The sequence below is a fragment of the Ascidiella aspersa genome, chromosome 3 (genome assembly GCF_963924565.1).
Source record: "Ascidiella aspersa chromosome 3, kaAscAspe10.2, whole genome shotgun sequence".
In the NCBI taxonomy this organism is placed as follows: Eukaryota; Metazoa; Chordata; class Ascidiacea; order Phlebobranchia; family Ascidiidae; genus Ascidiella; species Ascidiella aspersa.
In genome coordinates this window covers 32,640,244-32,665,390 of record NC_139449.1, presented here as the reverse complement: position 1 = coordinate 32,665,390, position 25,147 = coordinate 32,640,244, and the positions used below count along the sequence as shown (strand labels likewise).

General features: G+C 37.3%; 4 protein-coding genes and 1 non-coding gene across 5 annotated transcripts; 2 read left to right on the top strand and 3 right to left on the bottom strand.

The window, feature by feature from the left end:
• Window positions 1-337: 337 nt before the first annotated feature.
• On the bottom strand, window positions 338-6,193 carry LOC146162549 (receptor-interacting serine/threonine-protein kinase 1-like). The gene is made up of 6 exons (XM_083385229.1): window positions 6,074-6,193; window positions 4,875-5,038; window positions 3,920-4,607; window positions 2,884-3,049; window positions 2,039-2,176; window positions 338-1,321 (listed from the first exon to the last, which is right to left on the bottom strand). The coding sequence occupies exons 1-6, from the start codon at window positions 6,089-6,091 to the stop codon at window positions 570-572; spliced, it is 1,926 nt and encodes a 641-aa protein (XP_083241355.1). The 5' UTR covers window positions 6,092-6,193; the 3' UTR covers window positions 338-569.
• Window positions 6,194-6,839: 646 nt separating this feature from the next.
• On the top strand, window positions 6,840-14,282 carry LOC146162547 (protein disulfide-isomerase TMX3-like). The gene is made up of 9 exons (XM_083384671.1): window positions 6,840-6,942; window positions 7,541-7,696; window positions 8,174-8,308; window positions 8,634-8,811; window positions 9,285-9,426; window positions 10,096-10,264; window positions 10,927-11,140; window positions 11,758-11,879; window positions 13,084-14,282. The coding sequence occupies exons 1-9, from the start codon at window positions 6,863-6,865 to the stop codon at window positions 13,289-13,291; spliced, it is 1,404 nt and encodes a 467-aa protein (XP_083240797.1). The 5' UTR covers window positions 6,840-6,862; the 3' UTR covers window positions 13,292-14,282.
• Trnat-ggu (transfer RNA threonine (anticodon GGU)) lies at window positions 11,453-11,527 on the bottom strand. The gene has a single exon. It is a non-coding gene; the product is annotated as a tRNA-Thr (tRNA).
• Window positions 14,283-16,358: 2,076 nt separating the features above from the next.
• On the top strand, window positions 16,359-18,780 carry LOC146162546 (uncharacterized). Its single transcript, XM_083385533.1, has 2 exons — window positions 16,359-16,506; window positions 17,911-18,780. The coding sequence occupies exons 1-2, from the start codon at window positions 16,392-16,394 to the stop codon at window positions 18,468-18,470; spliced, it is 675 nt and encodes a 224-aa protein (XP_083241659.1). The 5' UTR covers window positions 16,359-16,391; the 3' UTR covers window positions 18,471-18,780.
• Window positions 18,781-21,235: 2,455 nt separating this feature from the next.
• On the bottom strand, window positions 21,236-24,580 carry LOC146162545 (uncharacterized). Its single transcript, XM_083385228.1, has 4 exons — window positions 24,439-24,580; window positions 23,340-23,489; window positions 21,700-21,846; window positions 21,236-21,453 (listed from the first exon to the last, which is right to left on the bottom strand). The coding sequence occupies exons 1-4, from the start codon at window positions 24,578-24,580 to the stop codon at window positions 21,236-21,238; spliced, it is 657 nt and encodes a 218-aa protein (XP_083241354.1).
• Window positions 24,581-25,147: the final 567 nt, after the last annotated feature.

Genomic DNA, 25,147 nt, shown 5'->3' with positions numbered 1-25,147 from the left:
TGCGGCCCGCCAAGCACTTACTAACCAATTGGTTTGGCTTGCGACTAGGAAAAGGTTGCCGACCACTCTCCTTGTTATAATATCAGACAAGTGAATCTTGATAACACGGTAGAGGATATTAAGATTATTATTAACCTTTTTTTGGAAACTTTTAATTGAATTTTGCAACGATTTTTTTCTAAAACATTATTAATTTGATATTTTTATCTTATCCTAATGCAGTTTAGTTACTTGTCTTTCTAAAACTGCTGCCTGAATTTACTAAACACTGATTTAAACTAGTATTCCTTAAGCAACAAAATAAAATAATAAAATAATCTTTTTATTAATTTACAAATTTATATTTTAACAAAAAAATTAAATCAAACAAGAACAATTAAAACGATTTGACTTTTTACAACTTTGTTCAACATAAAATAAGACATTTAAAACTAAAAAACTGTTACTTTGCTTAATTTGCAAATGAACAGATTCGAGCCTTTTACGAAAAACTTTAACCATTTCAGTTTTCGTGAAAAAACAACGTTAAAAAAAAAACAGCTACAGTTTTTAAAACTTTACTAATTTGTTCATTTTCCAAGTTTTTCTTTGCATACTTTCAAATACTTTTCAGTATCTTCAATCGATTCCTTCTTTTCTTTTTCACTTGAATAATCCTCGGCTTTCTTCTTTGCTTCCAGAGCTCGTTGGTAATATTTCACCGCATCAGTGATCCGCGAGGTTTCCCAACACAAAACACCGAGGTCGTTTAAACAGCGACCGTACACTCGATGCTTGGAAGCTTCGAGGCCGAGAGTTTTTTCCATTGTTGAAATTATTTTCCTCAAACTTTGCTCCTGACTTTTCCGGTCATCGATTAAACTTTCGCTCCCTCCGATGACAAGCAAACACCCGACCAAAAAAAAAACCCGAAGCTTTTCATCAACATTTTTATTTTTCTCGATCTTCAACTGCAGGTCACGCATCACTGGAAGCACGTGATCGCGCACAATCACCTTCATTGTGACGTCACTTTCAATCATCTGTTCATTTGTTTTCCTTAACCCCTCAGCACAAAACATAATTCCCTCAACTGCTTTCTTCGGATTCTGGTCATTTGCGGAAATAATTGAAGATATTTGCAAAAATAAAACCGATTCAAAATATTTCTTCTTTTCTCTCAGTTTATTTCCAAGTTTTCGAAATTTATTCGCTGTTGTTTCCACTTGACCTTGGATGAGCCGTTGAAGGTCAACCGCGACTCGATTTGCTTCTTCATACTTTTTTGTTTGCACCAAGGTCAAATATTGCTGGACAAGGTCAAGCGCAGATTCATCTCCGTCTGAATTAGTGAAATAAAGTTGCCATTTTTTCTTACAATAATTTCATTTACAATAAATTTTAATTACTAAATAATTCTTAAATGACACACAATAAGACCTAAAAAGCAACAATACCTAATGCAGAAATTTATAAAACTATAGTATTAAAATCAACAACATAACAAAGCTAATTTGCAGTAATATCCATGACAGAATAAGAACTTAATAGTCTGAATAAGACAAACCTTTCGGATTAAGTCCAAAATTAATCGAAATTAGGCCAAAACTAATGCCTGAAACTGTAGGGAGAGGGTATGAGACTATCGGGGGCCATGGGTCTGGCATCAGCCATTTTGGTTTGAGCACCCTAGTTTGAATGGCCTCCCTAGTTTGAATTGGTACAGGATTTTCTTGCCCTGTTTGGGGTTATCGGTGGGTTATGGGTTGGGTTTGGAAAATTGGTTAGGGTTGAAATTCTTAGGGGAGTTAGTGGTGTACTTGGGGGTGTGGTTTAGGGTTAGGTAAAATGTTATACTGCCATGATTCTGGCCAGTTAGGTCTTATTCCGATGGGTTTAAGATTTAAACCAATTAAGACGGTACTACAACCATTAGGTGTTGGTCCTATTTTGGTCTTATCCTGAACTGTGTTTTATTCTAACTTTAATGTTGTTCTTATTTCGGTCTTATGGCTTAAAAAAAATCACAGTCAGACATTAAAGACCAAACAAATGGTACCTTTAGAATTAAAAATGTCTTCTAGTAACATTTCGACTTTTTGGGGGGGTCTGGCAGGTTCAGCTTGCCCGATCGATTCGTTTTCTTGCACAGGTCTGATGCCAGTGTTGGTTTCTGAGATGGCTGGTGGTTTAAATCCTGCAAAAGCGAGTTTAAACATTTTGTGAAATGAGCTACAACAAGTAAAAGAAAATATTTTTGAAGCAACTGAGGCGCTTTGACGGTGATATGTGCTTTCACCCTGGCATGTCCTGGATATTATGGCAATAACATTATAAATTACGCCAACAAAAAATATCTTGAAAAAAAAATGTTTAGCGAAAAAATGGTCCATTTTTAGTATAAGTCTACTGTCAAACTTTTTAATCCTGTTAGTGTGACACTAATGCAAATATACCGAGAGGCATTGAACATATAAAGTTTAAACAAACAAATAAACGCACATTTTTGGTCAGGGGATGAATTTTTTTACCAGTATACAAAGTGCATATGTAGTATGTACATTGGCAAAACGTTTAATCAGAGCCCACTTGAAATGTAAACAGTACAAGTCAATTTTCAACGGTAAGCAAATATTCACCTTATTTATTAAACTGTCACTAAATTGTACAGTTAATATTGTATTACTATTTAACAATGTGCTTGATGTACTTCGTAATATTTTGCCACATTGTGCTTTACATACTTTCAGTTATACTACTGCATACATTTGTTCGTTAAATTGTAACTCATCTAGTTTAATCACTATACAAATAAATTCAACGCAAACCTAGCAGTAATGAAGAGGGTTTATTCCTCATGTTATTTTGTATGGTATTTATTTACATAATTACTGGAACAGTTACCCTGATCAAATTTAGCAGTGTGTGAGATAAATGTGTCAAGTGGAGCATCTTGCTTTAGCTTGGATGATTGTGGCTTAAGTTCGAGCTGCTTCACTGCAATCATGATCTGCTCAAGAACCAACCCTGAACTTTGCTTGTCGAACATTTTCTGCAGTTCCTCCTGGACCTAAAAAAATAATACCCAGCAGTTCGTAATTTAATACGATATATACCAGTTCATCCAACATTTAGGTAATACTATATTCAATTTTGGTATTTACTAGATTTTTTAAAAGAGGTCCCACCAATAAAATGAAAAAAAACAAGTCATTTGAAGACTTTGAGGTACACTAAGAACAAATCTGCAATGTAGCTTAAAATTGAACGTCAAAGTCAAATAGGTGAAGTTAGTTGATATTATCTTGAAAAGACTTTCAAATATGCACTTTTTTATCGTTAGTTAATGTGACTTAAATCTATTCATCTGTAAAAGGTGGAACATGATTCTCATCATTCAAAACACATTAATTAGCACCTCTAGGTATTACACAGGTTCAGTGGTGTTAATAAAGTACAGCATCGAAGTTCAATTCGAAGCTACAGTCTTGGATACTTAGCAACACCAGTATGTGCGATCTAAAGTTGTCTGAATCGAACTTTTTTTTTAGGAGTATGTTGATTTACTTGACCTATTTGGCTTTGGAATTTTTTTTTTTAATACGCATTTTATTAAAGCATTATATTTAAAGTTTTAAGTGGTGTTCGAGATTCAAAGGTTCTAAAATCTAGAATCGATTTTGTGTTGGACCAACCCCATAAATATCCTAGCTTTTGACATATGATTAAATCTTGTTTGTAATTTATGATTTTAGGATTATGTTGATTTACTTGACCTATGTGGCTTTGAAATTTATTTTCAAAACACATTTTATTTCGGCATTATATTAACAATTTATGTGGTGCATTAGATTCAAGGTTACATCTAAACTCGCTTTTGACATATGATTTAAGCTAATTTATCAAATTTAGATGCAAAGTAAACCGATTGTAATCTAACCTGAATCATGGTTGGTCGCTTGTCGGGGGATTGAACCCAGCACCTCAGCATAAGTGATTTTAGGCATGAGATGATAGCTTGTTCAGGCTCAGAAAGGGTTTTCTTATAGCTCTCTATAGTCGAGCAGGCAGGACGGACCCCATTAATAATTTTGTTCAATAGGCCAAATATATTGCCTTGGCCACTAAAAGGATATTCACGAGCCAATAACACATACATTAACATGCCATAGCTGTACACATCATGATATTTGTTTGGTTTAATTGGATGATCACCATCCAATACTTCCGGCGCTGCAAAAAGTGGGGTAAATGCATTGGATTGGGGAATTCCCATGGATGATGTCATTCCTGTTTGATTAACAAGCCTGACCCCACCAAAATCGGCCAACTTACAATGCAAGTCAGAAGTTAGCAAAACATTATCTGGTTTTAAATCACCATGAATAAGGGATTTCTCTGGAGAAAAGTTGTGCAAAAATACAAGAGATTTTGAGATTTCTAAAGCTATTCTTAGGCGTAATAAAGGCCCCATATCACAAAGCTTGTTAAACAGCAAAGACCCAAGATTTCCCCCCTCATAATATTGCATGACAAGCCCTAGCGAAAGATGCCACTTGGCCCATCCGTGAACACGAGCTACATTTTCATGGTTGGCTCGCTGAAGCATTTCAGACTCATCTTTAAAGCTAAAATAAAAACAATTTAATGTTAAAAGTTAAATAAACATATATATTTTATTTTGCATTACATGACACTGTTTACTTTCTACCCTTTACCAAATTGAACTACACTTTACTTATTAGCATTTAGAACAACTCTTTGAAATGAATATATATATACTGTTGAAATAAAAAAACACTTGAAATTACAATAATACAAAATATTTCTTTTTTTGTGCCACATACCTAAAAATCACCTACTTCAATTAAATGTTACTTAGGAATTGCTCTCACCTTTCAATGATGGTCTGTGCCTCCTCTCCATTCACACTAAAGCACTTGATGGCCACTGGTCCATACACAGGGTGCTTCCCCGAGATCACAACTCCAAAAGCCCCCTTTCCAATGAACGAGTTTTCAGGATCGCACAATATCTCACTTGCTTTCAGTTCTTGCAACTAAAAATATTTTTTGATATATAGAATTTGTGTTTCTGTGCTATAAGAATATGTATGTTAAAATTTTTAATCTTTTAACAACCGGTCTACGGAGTCGGTTAAAAATAACTCCGCAAAAAATAAATCCCCTGCGCAGGGCTTACTTTCTAAATCTTCCACGCAGGCCTTACTTTCCAACCTGGCCCACTTGTATGCCTGCACCGTGAACATTTTGTGTAAATGTTGGGTCAACAACAGGGGACTTTGTGTTGTTTTGTACAAAATGTGCAAAAACTTGTGCGCACATTTTAAATTGCAGTAAAAAACTGTGCACTGTTTTCAGAATGTTCGCACATTTAAGACTGACTTTAAAAATGGGTGCACGTTTTTTAGTTGGAGTTAGAGTTTGCAGAAAGAGTCAGAGTTGATGGAGAGTTAAAGTTCGGAGAAAGAGTTTGCCAAAAGAGTCAGAGTTGGAAGAAGAGCTGAGTCCAGAGTTTGGGAGAAAAATCAGGAGTCAGGGTTGGTGAAAGAGTTGGTGGAATAGTTGGTAAAAAAGTTGGGGTTTGGAGGAAGATTTAAAGAAAGAGTTGGACGAAGAATCAGAAGAAGAGTTGGTGGAAGAGTTGAAGAAAGAGTTGGTGGAAGAATCAGGAGAAGAGTTGGTGGAAGAGTTGAAGAAAGAGTTGGTGGAATAGGCGGAGGAAGAGTTGGAGATGCAGGAAGAAGAAACATTAGGGGAAAAGTCGGGAAAGTTGAAAGAGTTGGAAAAGAAGACAACAAAGAATAAAATGAAAGAATTAGTGTAGCATCAAATTTATAACGCTTAATTTTCAATATATGGAAAAATAGATGGTATAAAATTTTGAAGTCCGGCATTGAATTGCCAAATAGCTTCTTTCTTAACTTTTCTATCTTAAATGAACTAAAAGTATAGTAGAGTCTAATAAACAGGTGGTACCTTTTATTCTTAATCATGAAAAAGCATTTAAAACCAATAAACATATTTATCATTAATTGAAAACATACTTAACAAACTAAAATTCGTTTTCTTACCTTATTCGGGTTAGCCATCTTTGAAAACCTGCTTTAAATGACAGCAACGACCTTGGGCTGCGATCCAATCATAAGTTGCTCATAACACATAGAACCTACGTCAGGGCATTGTGAATGCTCGCTTGATAAATAAAGTCGAGCCAGAAAAAGCAACTTGATATAGTTTAGCTGAATAGCGTACATTTTCAGTTCCCCTTCTCAGTTCGCTCACGTTTCAGTTCGAAATAAAGCTTCATGTGTTTCCATGTCTATCGAACCAGTGAAGTATGACGATAGTTATGCTTGACCGATTCGGGCTTGCGATAAGTTTGCGAACTGTTTTTTTTTATCAAGAACATAAAGACACGTAAATTAGCGTATTACATGTTTAGGTTGTTTTGAATCTTTAGTATTGTTAATGGGCGCTGGTCTAGAATCTTACCACATTTTCGAGAGTTTAAAATATTGCTAACATTATTTGGGCTAAGGGCCTGGCGCGAGTTAACGTTTGGGTGGGTCAAATATTGTTATGGTATTTATTTCTAATATTTATTTCTAACTTGCAATTTTAATTTTGACAACTCGTTTCGTTACTGTTAAAAAGTCGCAGGATTCTATACCAGCGCCGGTTAATGTCTTTATTTAGTAACTTAATCAAGCGTGACTTATGAGAGGCCAATTTTTAGCACAGTCTTCTTCGATTTTTAATTAATTAATGAAGTCAAAATTGTGTAGTTATTATACACAATTCTAACTCTAATAATATTATTTTGTAATGTGCAGTACACCTCATCAAAGAATTCATCCACAATGAAGTTGTTATTAATACTGTTATTTTGTTGCCTGATTGTTATGTCAACCAACGCCAAGGTTTTGGAACTTAACGAAAGGTAAAATATAGAATTTAAAATTTTTGTTAGGATCACTACCTTAATTATCGAAGCTTATTTGTAATGTATTAAATAGGCGTTGGTCTATAGAATCCTTCCACACTTTTCTGCCGTAACGAAACGAGTTGTCTAAATTAGAATTGCCTGTAAGCAGAAATAAATAATAAAAGGAATCTATAAAAATTTGGCGCTAGTCTAGAATCCTATCACATTATTAAATCAACACACAACATTTGGGTTAGGGGGAGAGTTAGCGTTTGGGTGTGGGTGGGTCAAGTATTATTATATTCATAATTTGATAATAATACTTGACCCACCCAAACCAAAACGCTAACTCTGCACCCTAACCCAAATAATGTGTGTTGTGGTAGGATTCTAGACCAGCACCAAGAATTATAAAATTTAATCTATAAAAAATATTTTACGAATTTCTAACAATTACAACTTGTAACTGCTTCACTAGTATGTTACTTACCTGCCATATTTGAAACTTTAAATATTGCACACAGAAGATGTTTACACAGAAAAAGCCAAACTTGTGGCTCATTAACAGCATAATAAAAATTCAATTTCTTACTGTCCTAAACATTTTTTATAGGTTCGGGGATGTTCATAAAAAGGGCAATTGGCTTGTAATGTTTTACGCTCCTTGGTGTGGACACTGCAAGCATTTGGAACCAATTTGGTTGGAGGTTGGTCAACAGGTCGCAAACGATGGACAAGACATTGCAGTTGCTCGACTGGATGCAACAAAGTAAGTCGATTGTTTCGCATATTTTATTTTATGTGAACTCTGGCTTTCAAACGAGTTTCAAGAGTCACCAAAGGCTAAATCAGTGGTTCTCAAACTTTTTAAAAAATTAAGCAACGGTCCCCAAGAATTTTTTTTAAATTGCTCACGGTCCCTTGAAAATATAAATAAATAAACACCAAATAACATGTTGTTTTTAATGGTATCAATGGGATTGGGTTTGCTTCTTTGCTATCAGCTCATCTATGTTAACCTCTAATTTTCTGTTTATAACTTTTAAACATCAATAATTTAAAAGATTGATTAAAGATGGCTATGGACTAAAAAGTTTAAACCATGTATTGACCAAAAAGCACCATCTATTGACGGTTTGTTGTTTGAACCATGTTTAATGGTAAGTTTTGTGATTAGAAGTTTTTTTGATGATATCATTTTGAATATGTGTATTGTTTACTTTATATTCTTTGTTAATTTTCACAGGTTTTCCAGCCTTACAACAGAATATGGAGTCCGCGGCTTCCCAACAATAAAGTTTCTTAAATCAGGAAAACAGTTCGACTATAATGGTCCAAGAACTAAGGAGGCTATAGTGTCCTTTGCATACCGGGCCAAAGGGTGAAAATAAAGTTTTTTTTTTAAATTAGGGATGATAAGTGTTCACCTTTAACATATTTTCACAGTAATTTCAGTCATACTAGAAAAAAAAAGTAATTAGGTTTGTCATTTATCCTTAGCTGAGCACTGTATCATTGAAGCTAAACATGGAAGTTTAAATGAATTGTATTGCAGAAAAACATATGAAGTTATGGCTTGTTTACTAATTTTATACATATGCATATGTTATACAAAAAAAAACTATGTTTAAATGCTATACAAAAAAAAGTACTTTTTATAGTATGTTTTTTAAATTAATGATGTTTTGTGCTGTATTGTTTCGCAGGCCAGAAGTAATTCCAATGGCAGCATCTTCTCTGCAGCAAATAAGAAGTGAGAAGCCAGTTTTCTTCCTCTATGTCGGAGACCAGAGTCACGAGTTGGGAAAAGCGTACGCTGATACTGCATCTGATATGTTTACCAGCATTGACTTTTACTCTTGTGAAAAAACGTCATTGCCCAAGGTGAGATCAAACAGCATTTCAGATTTATTTTGCTTTGTTATGGCTTTCCTATTATTTCTGGCAATTTCAGTTTGAAGATGATGGATACTTCGTTAGACAACAGAGCTGTTTGTTTTTTCTGTAGTGAACCTATATATTTGAATAATTTCTATAGCCAAAATTATCTGACTCAACATGCGCATGTCTGTAATCGAATTCAGTCCTATGTTCCACCCACCCCCATAGAAAATATGTTGGATATACAGCAATAAACTCACAGGGGTGTTATTCAACATGTAGATGGAAAATATTCCACAATTAAACTTTACAGTGTGTGGCTTTATTAGTCCTGAAGCTCTACCCAAGCGCATGTCGGCCTCGGGATTATCTTACTCGAGTCCCAAGTCGACCCCATTCAAATAAACCGACTTTGTTGAGTCAAGTTCGGTCTGCGCAGCCTTGCTTGCCAGAATCCTGATTGAGTGTTTTTACAGGGAATTACTGTGAAATCGGACCCTGCTGTTCTGGTCTTTAAAGACAAAAGGTACTATGAAGTGCCTGATGAAACAGCCAGGCCTGGTGTGTTGGACATTTGGGTGAAACTTGAGCAATTTCCAAGCTACAACCACCTGACAGGCAAGTTACATATCTGTATATTTGTATATATATTATATATGTTGTATATATAATATTTTACAGGCCTTGTAATGTAATCATGGATATCTAATATTGTCTCAAAACATACATCTTTTTCGTTTTATTACTTTAGCTACATATCAACAGACAAATTACAAATCTTACTAAATTATACCTGGTAACTGAAAATACTATCACCAAAATGAGTTGGGGATTTGCAGCAAAGCAAGGCAAGGCTAAAACATATAGCCTACTCTGAGGTTTGAACTCATGACCTAGGCCGTACCGGGACCTTCGCTCTACCGGCTGAGCTACAAGCTTAGTGGGATCTGGATCTTATAAACAGCCGTAATTTCTTCAAATATACAACTTTATGTTAGGGGATTAACAGCCTGGATAGGTTTATTACACCAAGACTAAGTATTACAAGTCATTTTTTAATGACTTCAATGTCCGGCGAGTTATTTGCGAACCCCGGGGAGAACATTTGACCCGGGTCAAACTAGGACCTTGCTCTACCGGCTGAGCTATACAGAAAAGTCCACAACTGACCCATGTAATCGACAAGGTGTTTGCTGTGATCTATCCCTGATAAATAAATCGTTAGGTGTTATCTTAACACCTCATTTACCTTTAAAATAAAACATCCGAAATTCCTTCTGTTGTTAGGCACTTCCTATCATGCGATGAACTCAATCGGTCGGAGATTTGTGATCTCAGTGGTTGGCGACAACAAGCAGTTCAACAAGACAATGGAGGTGATAGCACTCAAGCGGTCACTGCCCTACACTTTCTGTTGGATCGAAGACAGCAAAATCGCCAACAGTTTAACATACAGGTGAACGAAACTGTTGTAAAGAGAACTTTTAGTTTTGGTGGAGTGTACACCGTCCCAATGAACGTACGTTTTTGTGGGTTGCATGAGTGGTCTAACAGTTTAAAATACTTTGCGACCAATGTTAGCCAACGCAACAATTGATACGACTTTTTACATGTTTTTGTTTTGTTTAACCCTGAAATTTATAAAGGTTTTGCAAATTTTGCATTTATTCCAACGGTGATTATTGCTCTTTTGGCCGAGTGACTAACCCATTTCACATGTCTTATCTAAACCTAACAGAGACCCACCCACTCCACAATACACTTGACACACTTATTGTACCAAAATTCTACCAATTTTTTTTTGCCAGCACCATCATGAACCCGAGCCGTTTGATCTAACTCACTTACAGCCAGATTTATTTTCCAGACCTTTTACCATTGTAGCAGTTTTCGAAGAATATGTAAGGTGTAGGCTAAATTTTGCACTTAAGACTAGGATTCAGCCTTATTTACTTGCCTTGAGCCCGAACCCGCAGATCTACGTCATTTACAGCCAGATTCTTTAAAATTTGTTTTGTCAGACTCCTTAATGATTGTAGCCCATTTTTTTCAACAATGTGTTAGGCATAGGCCTAGCTTTCGACTTACGACTAAAATTCAACCGCTTTTTCTCGCCAGCACCATCTCGAGCCCAAATCTGCTGATTTACGACGGTCGCACTCGCGAGTTCTTCGCCTTCCACGACCCAGACCGGGAAGCACAGGAGCTGAACGTGCGAAACGTGATGCAGTTCTTCGCCAAGATCGACTCGGGCCTCATCTCGCCCAAGGGCGGTAACGGGGCGTGGCAACAGATCAGACGCACCGTCGGCGACATGCTCTCTTCTCTTATTGTGAGTCTTGAGATTACTATAGGCTGCATCTATTCGCTTTATTGCAGTGCGGCATGCACTAGGCCAGTGGTTCTTAACCCCTTATGTACCCTCTTCAAATCACCAAACAATTCTCGCACCCCTTTCAAATCATTCAATGAGAGATGCACAATTGCACACACATATGTGTGTTAACAACTGTGATCTAGCCCTTCTGAAGCTGCTTTTTGACCAACGATTGCGACTTACTTATCATTTGTGCCTCGAAAGCCATCGCAGACTCACCGAATCTGTCGATCAATGATGCAAGCAGGGCAGGCTAAAAAAACCACTAGCCTGCAGTGAGGTTCGAACTCACGACCTCCGGTCATACCGGGACCGTCGCTCTACCAACTGAGCTACACAGGCTCAGAGAGGAGCGAGTCGAGGAACAACAATAAGCCAATTCTTGCTACAAGGCAAAGTTAGAAAAATGTAGCGTGCTGTGAAGTTCGAACTCACGACGTCTGCTTTTCCGGTAGCGCCGAGCTTCCGACTGAGCGTAGTGTAACTGATAATGTGTAGCGTTGTCATTGTTCAGTAAGCCTCCAGAAAGGCTTTATCGTGAAATATGAAACACAATGTGTTTCTCTTACCAGGGAATGTTCACCGAAACGCCGATAATCGCTAGTCTGGTGATCGTTCTTCCCACCGTGCTCATATGCGGGATGTGTTTCTGCCTCTGCACCATCAGTGAAGGCGACTCCGCCGAGGATTACAGGTGACGACTCTATTGTACATAGTTAGAATTTACTTTTTGTTTTGTGTCTGCCTATATCTTGTCATCTTCGCCGAGGATTGCAGGTGAAAAAGTGACGTTTATGTATCGTCTCGTGTTAGTGGCGACACACGCACCAATACTGTGGCGTGAAAAATTACACAAGTTACTGCATTCTAGAGATGCGAGTGAGATCAATTTTTACAACATTTTTTGCAAGAAAAACAAAACAAATGGACTTTCCATTATTACCAAAAAAAAATCCATTTGCTAAATTCAGAGGATTGCAACCTTTTTTCAATAGCCGCCCAATTTGGAGTATAAATTTGACGGACCTTTTTTCAATAAATTGTTCCACAAATCCTGTAATAAGGTTGCCGAATATTTGACGATTTTGCGATCCTCGTTATTCAACCCTGTCGAGTATATAAAAAAATATCCACCCTCACTACACGCACAATCGCACATTTGTGTAATAATACTTTTTGGGCCAGTTTCATTATCTTTTTGAACCACCGTCCACGCAACCCTTCACATTAAGAACAACACCCTCCTAACTCAGCGTTTCTGTTTTAAACGATTTTTAACCATTAAAAATGCCTTTCCATGCATCAATTTTAATAAATATTCCTTCATTGGCTGTCACGATTTTAATTTATGGAATGATATACTTGCTTTTTAATCAAAAAACATTTTCTCTCGCAATTGGAATTCTTTTCCAACGTTTCGTCTTTTTTTTAAGTCGCCCTCTTCAGGGTGAATGACGTCGAACGTAATTATGTAAAAACAAAGTGGAAAAAGGGGGAAAAAGCAACACACGATAAAAAAAACAATTTGCGCTAACGAATGACTGTTGCATCTAGTACTTGAACTTGCCTGTAGCACGCTGAGAGCATCACGTCTGTTTTAATGTTCATGGTGTTGCCCTTCTGGTAAATATTCCACAATTTCATAAATAATATTTTCCTGTACTCCGACCATCGTGCTATTACAGGCGCGGCACCAAAGTTAATTGAGTGGTTTGGAAGTGCAGCCTTTTTTTTCGTTCGACCTCATTCACCTTGAAGAAGGCGATTTAAATAGGTTGCCGAAACGTTGGAGAAGAAATATAATTACCAGGGAGCTATTTTTTCATTAATTTTATGACAAATTTTTTTGATTAATTTTTTAAAACAGTTTATATAAATCCAAACTTCCTTTCACAAAGGTCAAGTGAGGACGAAGACGAGGAAGACCTCCCGCCTTACAACGAAGGCGACCTCGAGGGCAACGACCCAGGGTTCAATGACCTCGCTGAGCAAGACGAGGAAGAGTTCAATGACCTCGCCGAAGTACCGGGCGGCGATCCAATGCAACAAGGAGAGGGCGTTAGGAAACGGGTCAGAGAGGAAGACGACCGTGACGTTATTGAGTGAATTACGTCACAAAGCACCCGTGACGTCACCGAATGTGTTTTCCGTCGCCATCGAGTTCGTGACGTGTTTTGGCAGATCGGTTTAAACTTAGAGCTGAAAGCAAAAATGTAGGCTGTTTTTTCTGGGTGGAAGTAATTAATTGATGCTTTGTATGTTTGTTTTGTGCAAATCATTCTCTCTTTTGCTTGCCCTGTAAAACATGGAATCATTGTCGTTTAATTATTGTTTTTGCGTCATTAGAAAAGTATGTGTTTCCTGCCTATGTTTCTTTGTATCGTTGTTTTAAAAACCTTAGTGTCATTGCTCACATTTACTGTCAGTGACGCATTGAAGACCGAAGTCCCACAAAATGACAAACGTTTAGTAAAGGCTAAATATTTTTTCTTTGAAATTTTTTTTTCTGAAATGCGGAGAAAAATTTGTGCTGTTCCGTTGTCCACTGTGTGTTGTTATCGTTCCATTTCGTCCGTGAAAATTCATTCTATTGTGAGAAAACATTCTTCCCAAACAGCATACTTGTTCGTTCGTTGTCTTCCGTCTACTCTAACCCAAGGGTTCTTTTCTGGTGTGTATAAATGGTTGTTATCATATGAAGATTATTACTCTCTTTGCAGTAAAACTCGAACTTAAAACTAACTACAGCAAATCATGGACTGTGATTGGGTTTTCGATAAAGCTACACGCATATGATGTTGATCGTCCAGGCGATTTCTGTCCTAGTGGTCCGTTGCCATCCAGGGTTACACACAGGTCCAAAGGGAACCACTGAATTAGAAAGAGACACTAATCTTAATCGCAACGTATCTATGTTGACAATTGCTGGAAAAAGTATGTTACGCACTCTGTGCTATATGCTGTAAATAAGCCGTAAACATTTCCTTATGGTCGCAAACAGGACGTTTTCGGTGGTTACATCAGCCTTAGAGACTTATCCTATTTCTCCGAAATTTTTTTGCGCACAAATTTTCGTCTCGTCATATTTGGAACAAATAAAAAATCCACTACCAAAGCGTATTTTGTGTTCATTCAATCACTTCGTAGTAGCAAAAATTGTTTAACATACGACTTGTAATTTTTGTCTCCGAGCCAGGGTCACAACATAATCTCGCTTTGTACTAAATTTGTTTAACAAACCTATAAAAGTTGCCGAAACTTGGAAATGTTCGGAATTTTGTTGTTACCATTATGTAACATCAATTCAGTTTGTTCAAGCGAAAAACAACTCTTCCGAAATTTAAAATGATCGACATTGTCCATAACTAAACAAACTTGATGAATGTCAGCTTGGTGAGCTGATTGTTAGAAAAACTATTGTTTATGTTGCAAAAAACTGTGTTTAAGGTGTTTTTGGTTAACCCGTCTTTAATCTACTTACAATACTAATTTATCCGACTCAGTTGCGCAACTAGTGGTGTTCAGTTACATATCGAAAAAAAAACGCACAGCGGCGCTCGATCAGCGTTTAGGAGTTTTACGACTGGTTCACAATACGTGAAATGTTGTTGTACATGGTTTATTCACTAGCATAACTTGAATTTTTTTAAACCCTAACACCACAATTTAAACGAAGTTTCCATAGACACTTATTGCTTATCAGAAAAATATGCCCGGTAGTTTTTTTTTGCGGTACATTTAGATAATGAAGACAAGTCGAAGATTAATCTTCGCAAAGGTGCGAAACGGTTCTCAGACTTCTAAACGAATGTCTCGATAGGTGGGGCCAATGTTTACGCCATCCACCCAATAACCCCGTTGAGGGTAACATAATTAAGTAAAACGTGGATAATTAAAGGGTTCTGTATTTAAAAAGGCTGGTTTGACTGTAGACGGATAAAACTTAGCGTGTATCACAAATGCTGAAATGGAACCAGTGTTTTTCAAATGATTTTTCTTATATAAAAAATCTTTCGTAGTTTTAAATTATACCCAAATATTATTTATAATTACGATTTAATAGACCCAAAGAAAACAGTCCACGGACCCCAGTTTAAAAAATCCTACTTTAGTCATCTTACATCACAAGAACATCCATAAACTCTGTTTCTAAATGTTCGTTTAGGTCAAGTGTTCTCCAAGACCAGGATAAATGTAAAACACAACAATAAAGGCGCCGCTCGTCAAATTCCCAGAAACGCGTTTTGCTATTAAAGACAAAGAAGTTCGTCCGGGATTATAAATTACCTTTTGTAGGCGCGCCTTATTCACGTATTCGGCTGACAAATTAGACTCTTTCCACGGCGACGGCGTAGCTTTGTTTTGATACGTGCCGAAGTGTGGATTGCTGGCGCAACTGGCGAACACGCAAGCCAAGCCATTGTGGATAGTACAGAAGTCCGGTGCGCGCGAGACATGACAAATAATCCTTTCCGCTGCCTTGCCCGTGTTTAAACTTCAAACATTAGCCATTTAAACGACGCTTGTCGGTCTGTGACATCACAAATGCCTTCAAATTGGAACCCGTGCGAAACAAAAGACCCGCGTGGGCTTCCATTCAGGGCGTCTTGGATTTCCCAGTAATACACGACAAGTGGCGATTTAAAACCGCCAGTTTGTTTTGACTGTACACCTGAGTGTGTGACACCTTAGAAAGTTTTCTCGCATAGTCAGACCATAAGTTTGGGGCGGCGACAGGTCTGAAAAAGGAGCCTAGAAGCTTACAGAAAATGAGGTTTAACTTTGACCAAAATATGTTATTTCAAGGGCTGTGCTGAAACCCATAAATGTGAGAAAGCTAGTAGAAAAAAACTATGACAAAATACTACGAAATGCTCGTAAAATGTGTCAAAATGAGATATTTAAGTGAATTTTATCAGGGCCTATCCCGTTAACACAACAGACAAAAATGGATTGACTTGTAACAATGGTAAAAATGTTTATTGGAACGGGTAAAATTCGAAAAAGATAACGTATCACGAAATCAACATATCATAATATTGACATGCGCAGTTATGCTTTCTTGTAGGCAGCAAAAGAAAATATTTGGCAAACCGGTAAAATTCAATTCGCAGGGTGCCAGATTCCAACATATATGCAAATATAACAATACGTCCTATTTTGTTTCAGCGATTGAAAATAGTAGTTGATATTAGGTAGGGCAACCATGGAAAAACCACAACCTAACCACGCTGGGCATCGTTTCATCAAAGGGAGAAGGCAGGAGGCTGTGGCCGAAATCGAGGGTTGGATTGCAAGCACAAGGGCTGAGACTGTAAAAGGTGGGATAACTTATGGACAACAAGAGTTACCTAAGTTGCTTTAGGACAGGGTTTACCAAACTTAAGGGCTGAATAATTCAAGATGGCGGGTCGGATTTAAAATGTCTTTTTTTTAGCCAAATTGACTTGATTATTCTAAACCTAGTAAAAACCTTTATATTTTGTATTTTCTATAATTTGCATTATTCATCTTGGATTTGCACCCGATAAACTTGTACGTTAATAAACTATTAAACAACGTATTTTGAAATCACACCGAGAAAATATGACGCGGGCTAGATGAATTAAACTGGGGGGTGTGGAATAAATTCATTCGGCGCGTTGATCGATGTCCTTCATTACCAAGTTCGCCACACTTACCGAAACCGGTGATCCCATTGCTGTCCAAATATCTGCTTGTAATGTTTTCTTCTGAATGTGTTAGGTATGTGAAATCTCGACGTATTGTTAACCCTTCTAAAATAATAATAGTAACGGCGTCACTTGTTATCGGGTCGGACAGCCCTACTTTGCACCAAATATCAATTGAATCTCTCATTTTATTTAACGCTGTACGTGACTTTTTGTTAGCTTCTCGTAGATTTTGATGTAAATTCTTTCTAGTGTCCAATATTGAGTCATTACGTGTTGTTCCTTAAAACCGTTTGTTCTTCGTTATAATTGGTGTCGCGACAAAAGGTTTTCTTCAGTCGTAAGACTGCCACCTGATTGTCGTTAAATGAAAAAAAAAATATATATATATCAATTAACAATATCGGAATAAAATGCAAATTATAGCACGTTCTTGAAGTTTATACTATATAGTATGCCTGCGTAGCACGGTCGGTAGAGCGACTGTCCCGCTTTGACCGTAGGTCGTGAGTTCGAACCTCGCCACAGGCTAATTGTTTTCCAGGCTGGCCTTTCTTACACGAAAATCGTGATTAGGCCGACAAATTTCGGTAACCCCTTTTCGAAGCAACATTGTGTACTACATATCAGTGTTGTAATGACTCGAGTCAATGACTTGACTTAAGTACCTGGATATTTAAGACTTAAGTCTTTCGGACAAATAACTAGGGTTGTAATGACATGTTTTCATTTGGAGGCTATTTTATAAAATTGGTTTAGTTATCCCAATTTATGCACATAAAACAAGTAGCTTAAACGTGCTATAACTTGTGTTTTTGTTTATTTTTTTAGTTGTGTTATTGCTCATAATCGAGCGATTTTACCAATTGCAATAGTTTACCGTTTTATTTTTAAAGAGTAGACTTGGAATTGACTTGCTTTAATTATGACTCGGACTGGGACTTAACTTGGACTTGAGTCGTTTCAAGTGACTTGTTTACAACACTGCTACATAAAAGTAGCATCGTGATATAAATAAAACTCATTTAAAATTTAACCTCTATGATTTTACAGCGGGTGCTTCACGCGTCTCGTCGCAGCCGTCGAAGAACGTCACTGAGCAGAAAATGCTCGACTCGAAGCTGTACGACATGTCCAAGCAGCGTTTCAACTTCATCCTTCATTGTCAGTGGCAGCGCAAGCTCTTCCTAGAGAAGCAGAAGCGGAAGACTGTTGTGATGCGCGATCTGCTGCGCAACGTCGACCTCGTGGCGCAAAGCGACAAGCGACGCGCCACGGTGGCGCCGGGCGACACGCGACAGCGACAGGCGACAAAGCGACCGCAGAAGGCGGCAACTACGCAGCCAAGAGAAAGAACGCGTGACTGGGAGGCGAATGCTGAGGTTGAGAGGGAATCAGCGTTTGTCACCAAGTTGGGATACTTGCCGTCGAGCTCTGGCGAGTCGGTTGATGACGTCGACGTGAAAACGGCGGGGTCAGAGGTCACGAACTCACTGGTTGGACGACGCTGGCCGATCTGCGACGAGCGTTATGTGCGACTCAGTCAGTCGCTCTGCGAAAACTACCCGAAACGGGGAAAGCCTCTGCTGAAGGTACCAGCCTCGGTTTACTGAAACCTGGGCTTTTGCCTGATTATTATTGCGGGCTGCAGAAATGGCAATCTTCGCGGAGTGGTCGAGTAACAAACGAGCAAGTCGCAAAGCAGACGTTGTTGTTGTTGTGTTTTCTTCGTCTGTTGATATTTTTTGTTGTGTAAATCGTATTTTCGTTTCGAGCAAATAACCAAAAATTTAAGAATGATCCATTTTTTGTAAAAAAATTAAACAACTTTAATGAGGTTTCATATAGAATTTGACGCACATTGTAGTAAACAATTTTTTTTACGTTGTTGCTATTTTTTCAATATTTGTAGCTTACAATGTTATGTTTTCCACATGGTCCAAAATCACTTCAATCTGGTTTCAGCTAGAACTTGATGTAAATTGAAGCAAAATTACCAGATTGTCATTATAGAATATTGCGATACTGTACTCTTTACCTTGTTCTGAATTTTAACATTTCTGTACAATTTTTTATCATTGAATTTTCGGATTTTGGTCATTGATTTCCGGATATTTTGACTTCATCTATTTAAACTTCCTCGGACTGGTTTTACCGAGAATTTGACCCAAATTGGAGCAAAAAGTATTGAGCTGTATTTGTGAACATAGACACACTCTATATAGCCTTTACATTGGTATATTTTTTAATTTAACCAATTTCATTGTTCGTAAAGAATATCCTGGGTTTTACCTTTTAAAACAACTTTGAATTGGTTTAAGTCAAAATTTGACGCAAATTGAAGAAGATAAAAATAAAAATTGAGCATATGGTCAGAATATTAATTGTAATGATTTTTTAACTTTATAAAAACAACCCCCTTTTTCATGAGAAATTAAGCGGATTTTGTTTGATTTAAAACTTGGGACTGATATTAAATAGAACTCGACAATATTTAAGTTTAACTTGCGATTATGGACAAATGGAAGCTTTTACATTGTTCCAATTTTCAACATTACGAAAAATAAAAAAAAGAATAGCAAAACCAATTTCGGGTAATTACCCGATTTTTGCTTTACTAATGATGCTAAACTATTTCGAACTGAATTCTGTTAGAATTTAGCGAAAATTGGAGCAAACAAATATATTAAATAAGATGTAAGTATATGGTAAGGCTAGCTTACATTTAGCCTTTATCCTTAACATCGACAAAAAAATCCCGCATTTTAATTTATGAACAATTAGGCTAGTCAAACTGCTCCAGTTTTAACTGATGCAAGTAAGGGGGAAAATGTTTTTTTTTTCAACTGGAATACATTTATTGCTGTTCACCTCTGCGCTTCCTTAAAAGTACATCAGCATAGCGAGTCGCGACAAAAGTAAAAATAAGGAGAAACATGTGCAATAATACGATAAAAGGTTAAGTTCGTTAAGTACAGGTTATCCAGCTAAATCCTGGTACAACTTTAATACCATGACAGCGGTAATATTTGGTAAAATTTAAAAGAATTAACACGTCGTAATGAACGCCACAGCAGTAATTATGTCTTTGCATTGTGACTCTAAATTACCGCTATTGTTACTATTTTCAGAACCCCTGGTTATAGAGTGAAAAAAATACAAGAAAGCGTGTCAAAACCACGATAAGGTTATTTTTTAAACTATTTTCTAGAAATTCAATTGGTTTAGTGAAACATAAAATGCTGTTCTATTGAAGCTGCTTAACTATTCAGACCGGTGAGAAATTAATGGTCTCAAAATGTCAGAACCCGGAACACGAACATACCGTGTTTTGCTTATATATCTAACTGTATAAATTGTTTTTACAACTATCACAAGCGTCATAACAGATTAACAGACATTAAAAAGAAATACTTGCAACGGAAAGAGTCAAATAAGACGAAAGAACGAGTATCTACAGTAGACAAAACCAAGAAAAAGTTTGCACCGCATTAGCCGCGAAAAAACTAACTCAAGGAATTGCAAAATCGCTTACGCCCGACCGAGAAGTCTATAACGTATTGACACTGCAATAACAATTAACAGTAAAAAACGAAAAAAAAGTTCACAAAGCACAGCAACGCGGGAGGACTATGTCCAGCGACGAAGGCGCTAAAATAACACATTCTAGAGCAGTGGTTCCCAAGCTTTTTTGAGTGCGACCAAAATTTGAGTTTTGTGACCATCGTGCGACCTAAGACACGGCAGAGTGGTATACTATAGTATGCAAAGTGTTAGTTTTTATTTAATGTAGTCAATTCTTAGAAAACAGTTTTAAATGCTTTATGTAGTTCCACTGGATAAATTTACAACCATTCAGCTAACTTGACTTGAACTCAAATTATGATTTATGTAGGAGCAAGTGACTTGAATACCTCCCAAACTGCTTATGATGCGTAATAATTAAGTTCAATAAGACGAAACCAAATAAATGCATAAGATGCAGTAATTCAGTTTACCTTGGAAAGAAACAAACTTGAATAGAAAGAAAAAGTTCATAGATAAATTTAATGAGATTTGAATCGAGACAGATTTGAATCGAGACAATTTTTTTTACCTTTTGCGGTCGGGGCCGGATTAAGGGTAATATAGGCCTAAAACCGTTCGCTAAAGAAGGGACAAATTTTGCAAATCAAGCCACAACAAGTAATTAAAACACATGAATAAGTTTCATTTATTTCAAAATGCAATAAATGTACTATACTGTACTGATACTGGATCTGTATCACCATCAGCCTTACAAAAATTTAACCTTAAAAAAGTGAGGGCCGAATTTTTCCAGGGCCTAAGGCTACATCTTTAGTAGCCTAATGTTTGTCCCATACTTGGGAACCACGTTCTACGGCATAACCGCAATCGGGTCAAAGAGCCCGCTAGCGGTTGCTATCTTAACAGTGCTGCTGCTGCTGGTACTTGTGGCGTTTTTGGTACAGGGCTCGCAGTGCTTGCAAGCCAACCGACAGACTTGCTTTAGGTCCGGGTACTTGCTGTCGTCTGTGCAAAGCGTATCATCGTTTGCCACCCATTGCTTGCACCACTTGCTCTCGTTTTCACAGTCTGTGAATTAAAAACAAAATATATAAGTGTAATTGTTTTTCACCAACTAAATATCTAAAATATTTATCGTAAAAAGCAAAAAGGAGGTCATTTTTTTCATTTTTGAATGAGTTTTGCCTTGTTAGCTCCCTATGTTTGTACATGACATTTACAACGTGGCCACTTTTCAGATTGGGCTGGATTTTACCTGTAGGCTGTAGCGTAAATGTCTGTTGTAAAATATGCTACAGTAATAAAACCACTCACCATTGACGCATAATGGAGGAGGCGGAAGCTCGCAAGGTTTGGCGCAGATCTTACAAAGTTTCGGACAGAGGTCCTGCACCCGCTTCATGTAGCACATGTTCCTTGCCCTGTAGGTCGGACACAAGCGGTGCTTGTCGAAGCAAGGTTCTGAAAAGCACGACACGTCGTTTAACTACTTGTGTGTTAAAAGCGATTTTCTGTTTTGCGTGACTTTAAAGCAGCAGGAATTGTCACGTCAAAATTACGGTGTGTTAACTTCGTTACTCATTGTTAAAATAGCTTTTCCAGACGTTAGTTCTGAACGACTCAATTTCGGTATTTTAAGCCTATAACCTTTATTTGTTACAACACAAATGAAGCATCTCGAACAAAGAACTGGTGAAATTTATTTTTTTAAAGGCTGTTCGGCTTGAAAGAGATCTAAATGTCAAAAGCAGTAAGACAATAGAAGAGAGCCAAAAACGAAATAAACACTGGCTAAGCATTTATTCGGTTGTCCGATACCAGATATTTTAAGCAGAAAGTACATGGCGATTTGATCCCAAATGACGTCATTACTGTGGTCGAATAGGAAAGATGCAAACAAATCTTTAAAAGGAAATTTTTTCTAGGTTAATGGACAAAAATTTGCTTTAGCGTCAAGAGGGTTTAGTTTGTAGCGTCATAATCAATTAGTTGTTTGGAATTTAACGTATTGCGTATTTTCAAATGTGTTGCGGTTTCACACTTTTTGGCGCTGTGATGCCTCTTTGATGTGACGTCACGGAAAATTTCTATAACTTTTCAGCATGTAGTTTGGCAGAAACACCGCTAACCAAAAACTTCCGGCCTGAGCCGTGAGAAACCCGGGACCTCTCGCAAGATTTACAAAGTTGTTAACTCACTATTTCAAGATAAATTTACATTTCAAGGTGTTGTGTTCGGTCGCAAGTGATACAAAAAAATTCTACATGAATTTGGTATCGGATCGCCATCGATACCACCCTAGAGTCGAACGAGTACAGATAATACCACTCTACATCGGGTATCGGCTCCGATCCACTGATTACCGGACAACACCACTTAAAAGCAAAAGCTTTAGGAAAGACTTGGACAACTAGATTTATTTTAGCTTTTTAAAATTAGATGAGAATTAAAATTAGAGCATTTTAGTTTTTCTAAATTAGATTAGAATTAGAATTACCGAATTATAAAAAAAAATTCAACTAGAATCACATAGGCTATAATTATTTACATTCCATTTATTTTAATCGCAAATTATTCTTATAAGAATGTGAATGGTTAATGTGTGTGTGCTAATTTAAGCCTTTTTATGCTTTTTAGACTGTAAGAATTACATACAAGTCGTTCCAACCAAAGAGTTTTAATTGAAATTCTGTGTTTTAACTAAGTCACTAAAACTGCCGTTGGACAAAGTAGCAGTTTTGGAAAAATCCGAATTAGATTAGAACTAAAATTAGAGCAAACAAGCAATTCGCAAATTAGATTAGAATTAGAATTAGTCGCATTTTGCTCTAATTAAATAAATTAGAAAACTAGAATTATGTAGTTGTCCAAGTCTGCTTTAGGATACACTGGTGTCCACGATTGGCGCACCATGTAACATAGCGTAATAAACCGGAGATATTTTTTTCTCTTACCAAACGTGCAACCTGATCTCCGTTCCACACAAGGCTTGCAGAGGCCGCAGGTCAAAGGGCACGACATGTGGGCGAACATAGACATCATGCCCATGCGGCACATGGACTTGTACATCATGCAGCCGTTGCTCCTGTCTCGACAGTCGGCAGCTGTGGAATACGCACTGGTTAAAGTCGCTTTATAAAGAGGCGCTGAGGATTTATTACGACAGGTTGGTGTTAAATGCAATTTTAATCGCTCATAAAAAGGGGTACAGTGCAAACGGCTTTTTACTTCACTTTAAATAAATAATTGTTCGCATGTTCAGCAAAGGTAGCAACAAAAAAGACACAAAAAGAGCCAAATATAATTGACAGGTTCACACCGTGAACACTAGGTGTTCCCCTGAAATATTTCAAAAGGAAACATTGAGAAGAAAAAATAATTAGAAGTCATTCGGTTGCCGAAAACTAATTTGATTTCACCGAAAAGTCGCATAAAAAACATTTCTCGTACAAATCAGAAAGGAGGCCATTTGGTCATTTTTAAGTGTCATTGGAGGACCATTTACTTTTCTTTATAAAAGAGCCATATGCTCTTAAAAAGAGGACGTATGTTAGCCCTACCTAAGTTAACACCGGCAACCAATTAAGCCTTCGAAGTAAAATTTGTTTCGTACGCATTTGCGGATCTTGCATTAAAGGTAGACCAAGTGTATGTAAACAATTGAACGCACAAAGCAAGAGCGAGTTATAAAAATTAAAAGTATACTTTGCGAGTATTTTGGTAAAATATTATACTAATTTATAAAGTTATGCAGTATTATCCAACAACTCAGCCTTAAAATATCCATTCGTCATAATATAATAAACATTTAATCAGTACTAGGAAAGAAAGAAAACTGCTTCCATGTCTAGCTAAGCTTATCGGGTATGAAAAGGATGTTTAGAAGGCTTTCGTTGTATTTAAACAGGCCTACATTAGAAAAGCGACTTTAGATAAAGTTTAGAATAATTTTAGACAAAACAAGCTATGCATTTCCCAAGATATACTGGTATTATTTTTTTTATAAAAATGCGCAAATGGTATATGTTTGACAACCCTAACCATGGCACTCACTGCATTCTTCGGCGGAGTCCACTTGGCTGTGCATGTTGTCAATCAGCAGCTGCCTCAGCAATCCGGACCACTGCGAGCTGACGCAATGCTGCTTAGCGAGCAACAACAAGATAGCTGCGACTGCTACTGCTTTAACGTTCATAGTGCCGGTGTTGCGAGTGCTAGTTGCTGTTCACTCTTGACTTCCAGCTATGTGCTATTTCTTCTACGGTTTGAGAGACATTTTATGCACGATCTCTTTTTTCTGAATCAAGGCGCTGTTCTTGATTTTGGGAGAATATTTGCCCGAGGCAGAGTTACTCATCAATGAGAGGGCGCCCCAGTTCTTTCATGTGAACACTACGAACTGCAGGGGTGGTTGGTTTGAAACACGATATTTTTCAGTTTGTTATATACCAAAATTTTACGCGGGCTTTGTTTATACAGCTTGCTGTAATTTTCGGCATTTGCTTGCTGCGATTTTCACCATACATCGGTGAAATGACCACATATGGATTTTGCAGGTAAAAAAAATATATAGGCCTAAGCCCAAGGTAATGTCATGTTGGAACACCAACACTAGACAGTGATTGTTATTTGTTGGTATATACCACGCCAATCCGTTTTCGCGTCTTAAATTATTTCATGCACTAAAGATGAGCACACCAATGTTTCGTGTTTGGTCGTAAAGCCGCAATGCAAAACTCACGCTTTATTCACATCAAGCAAA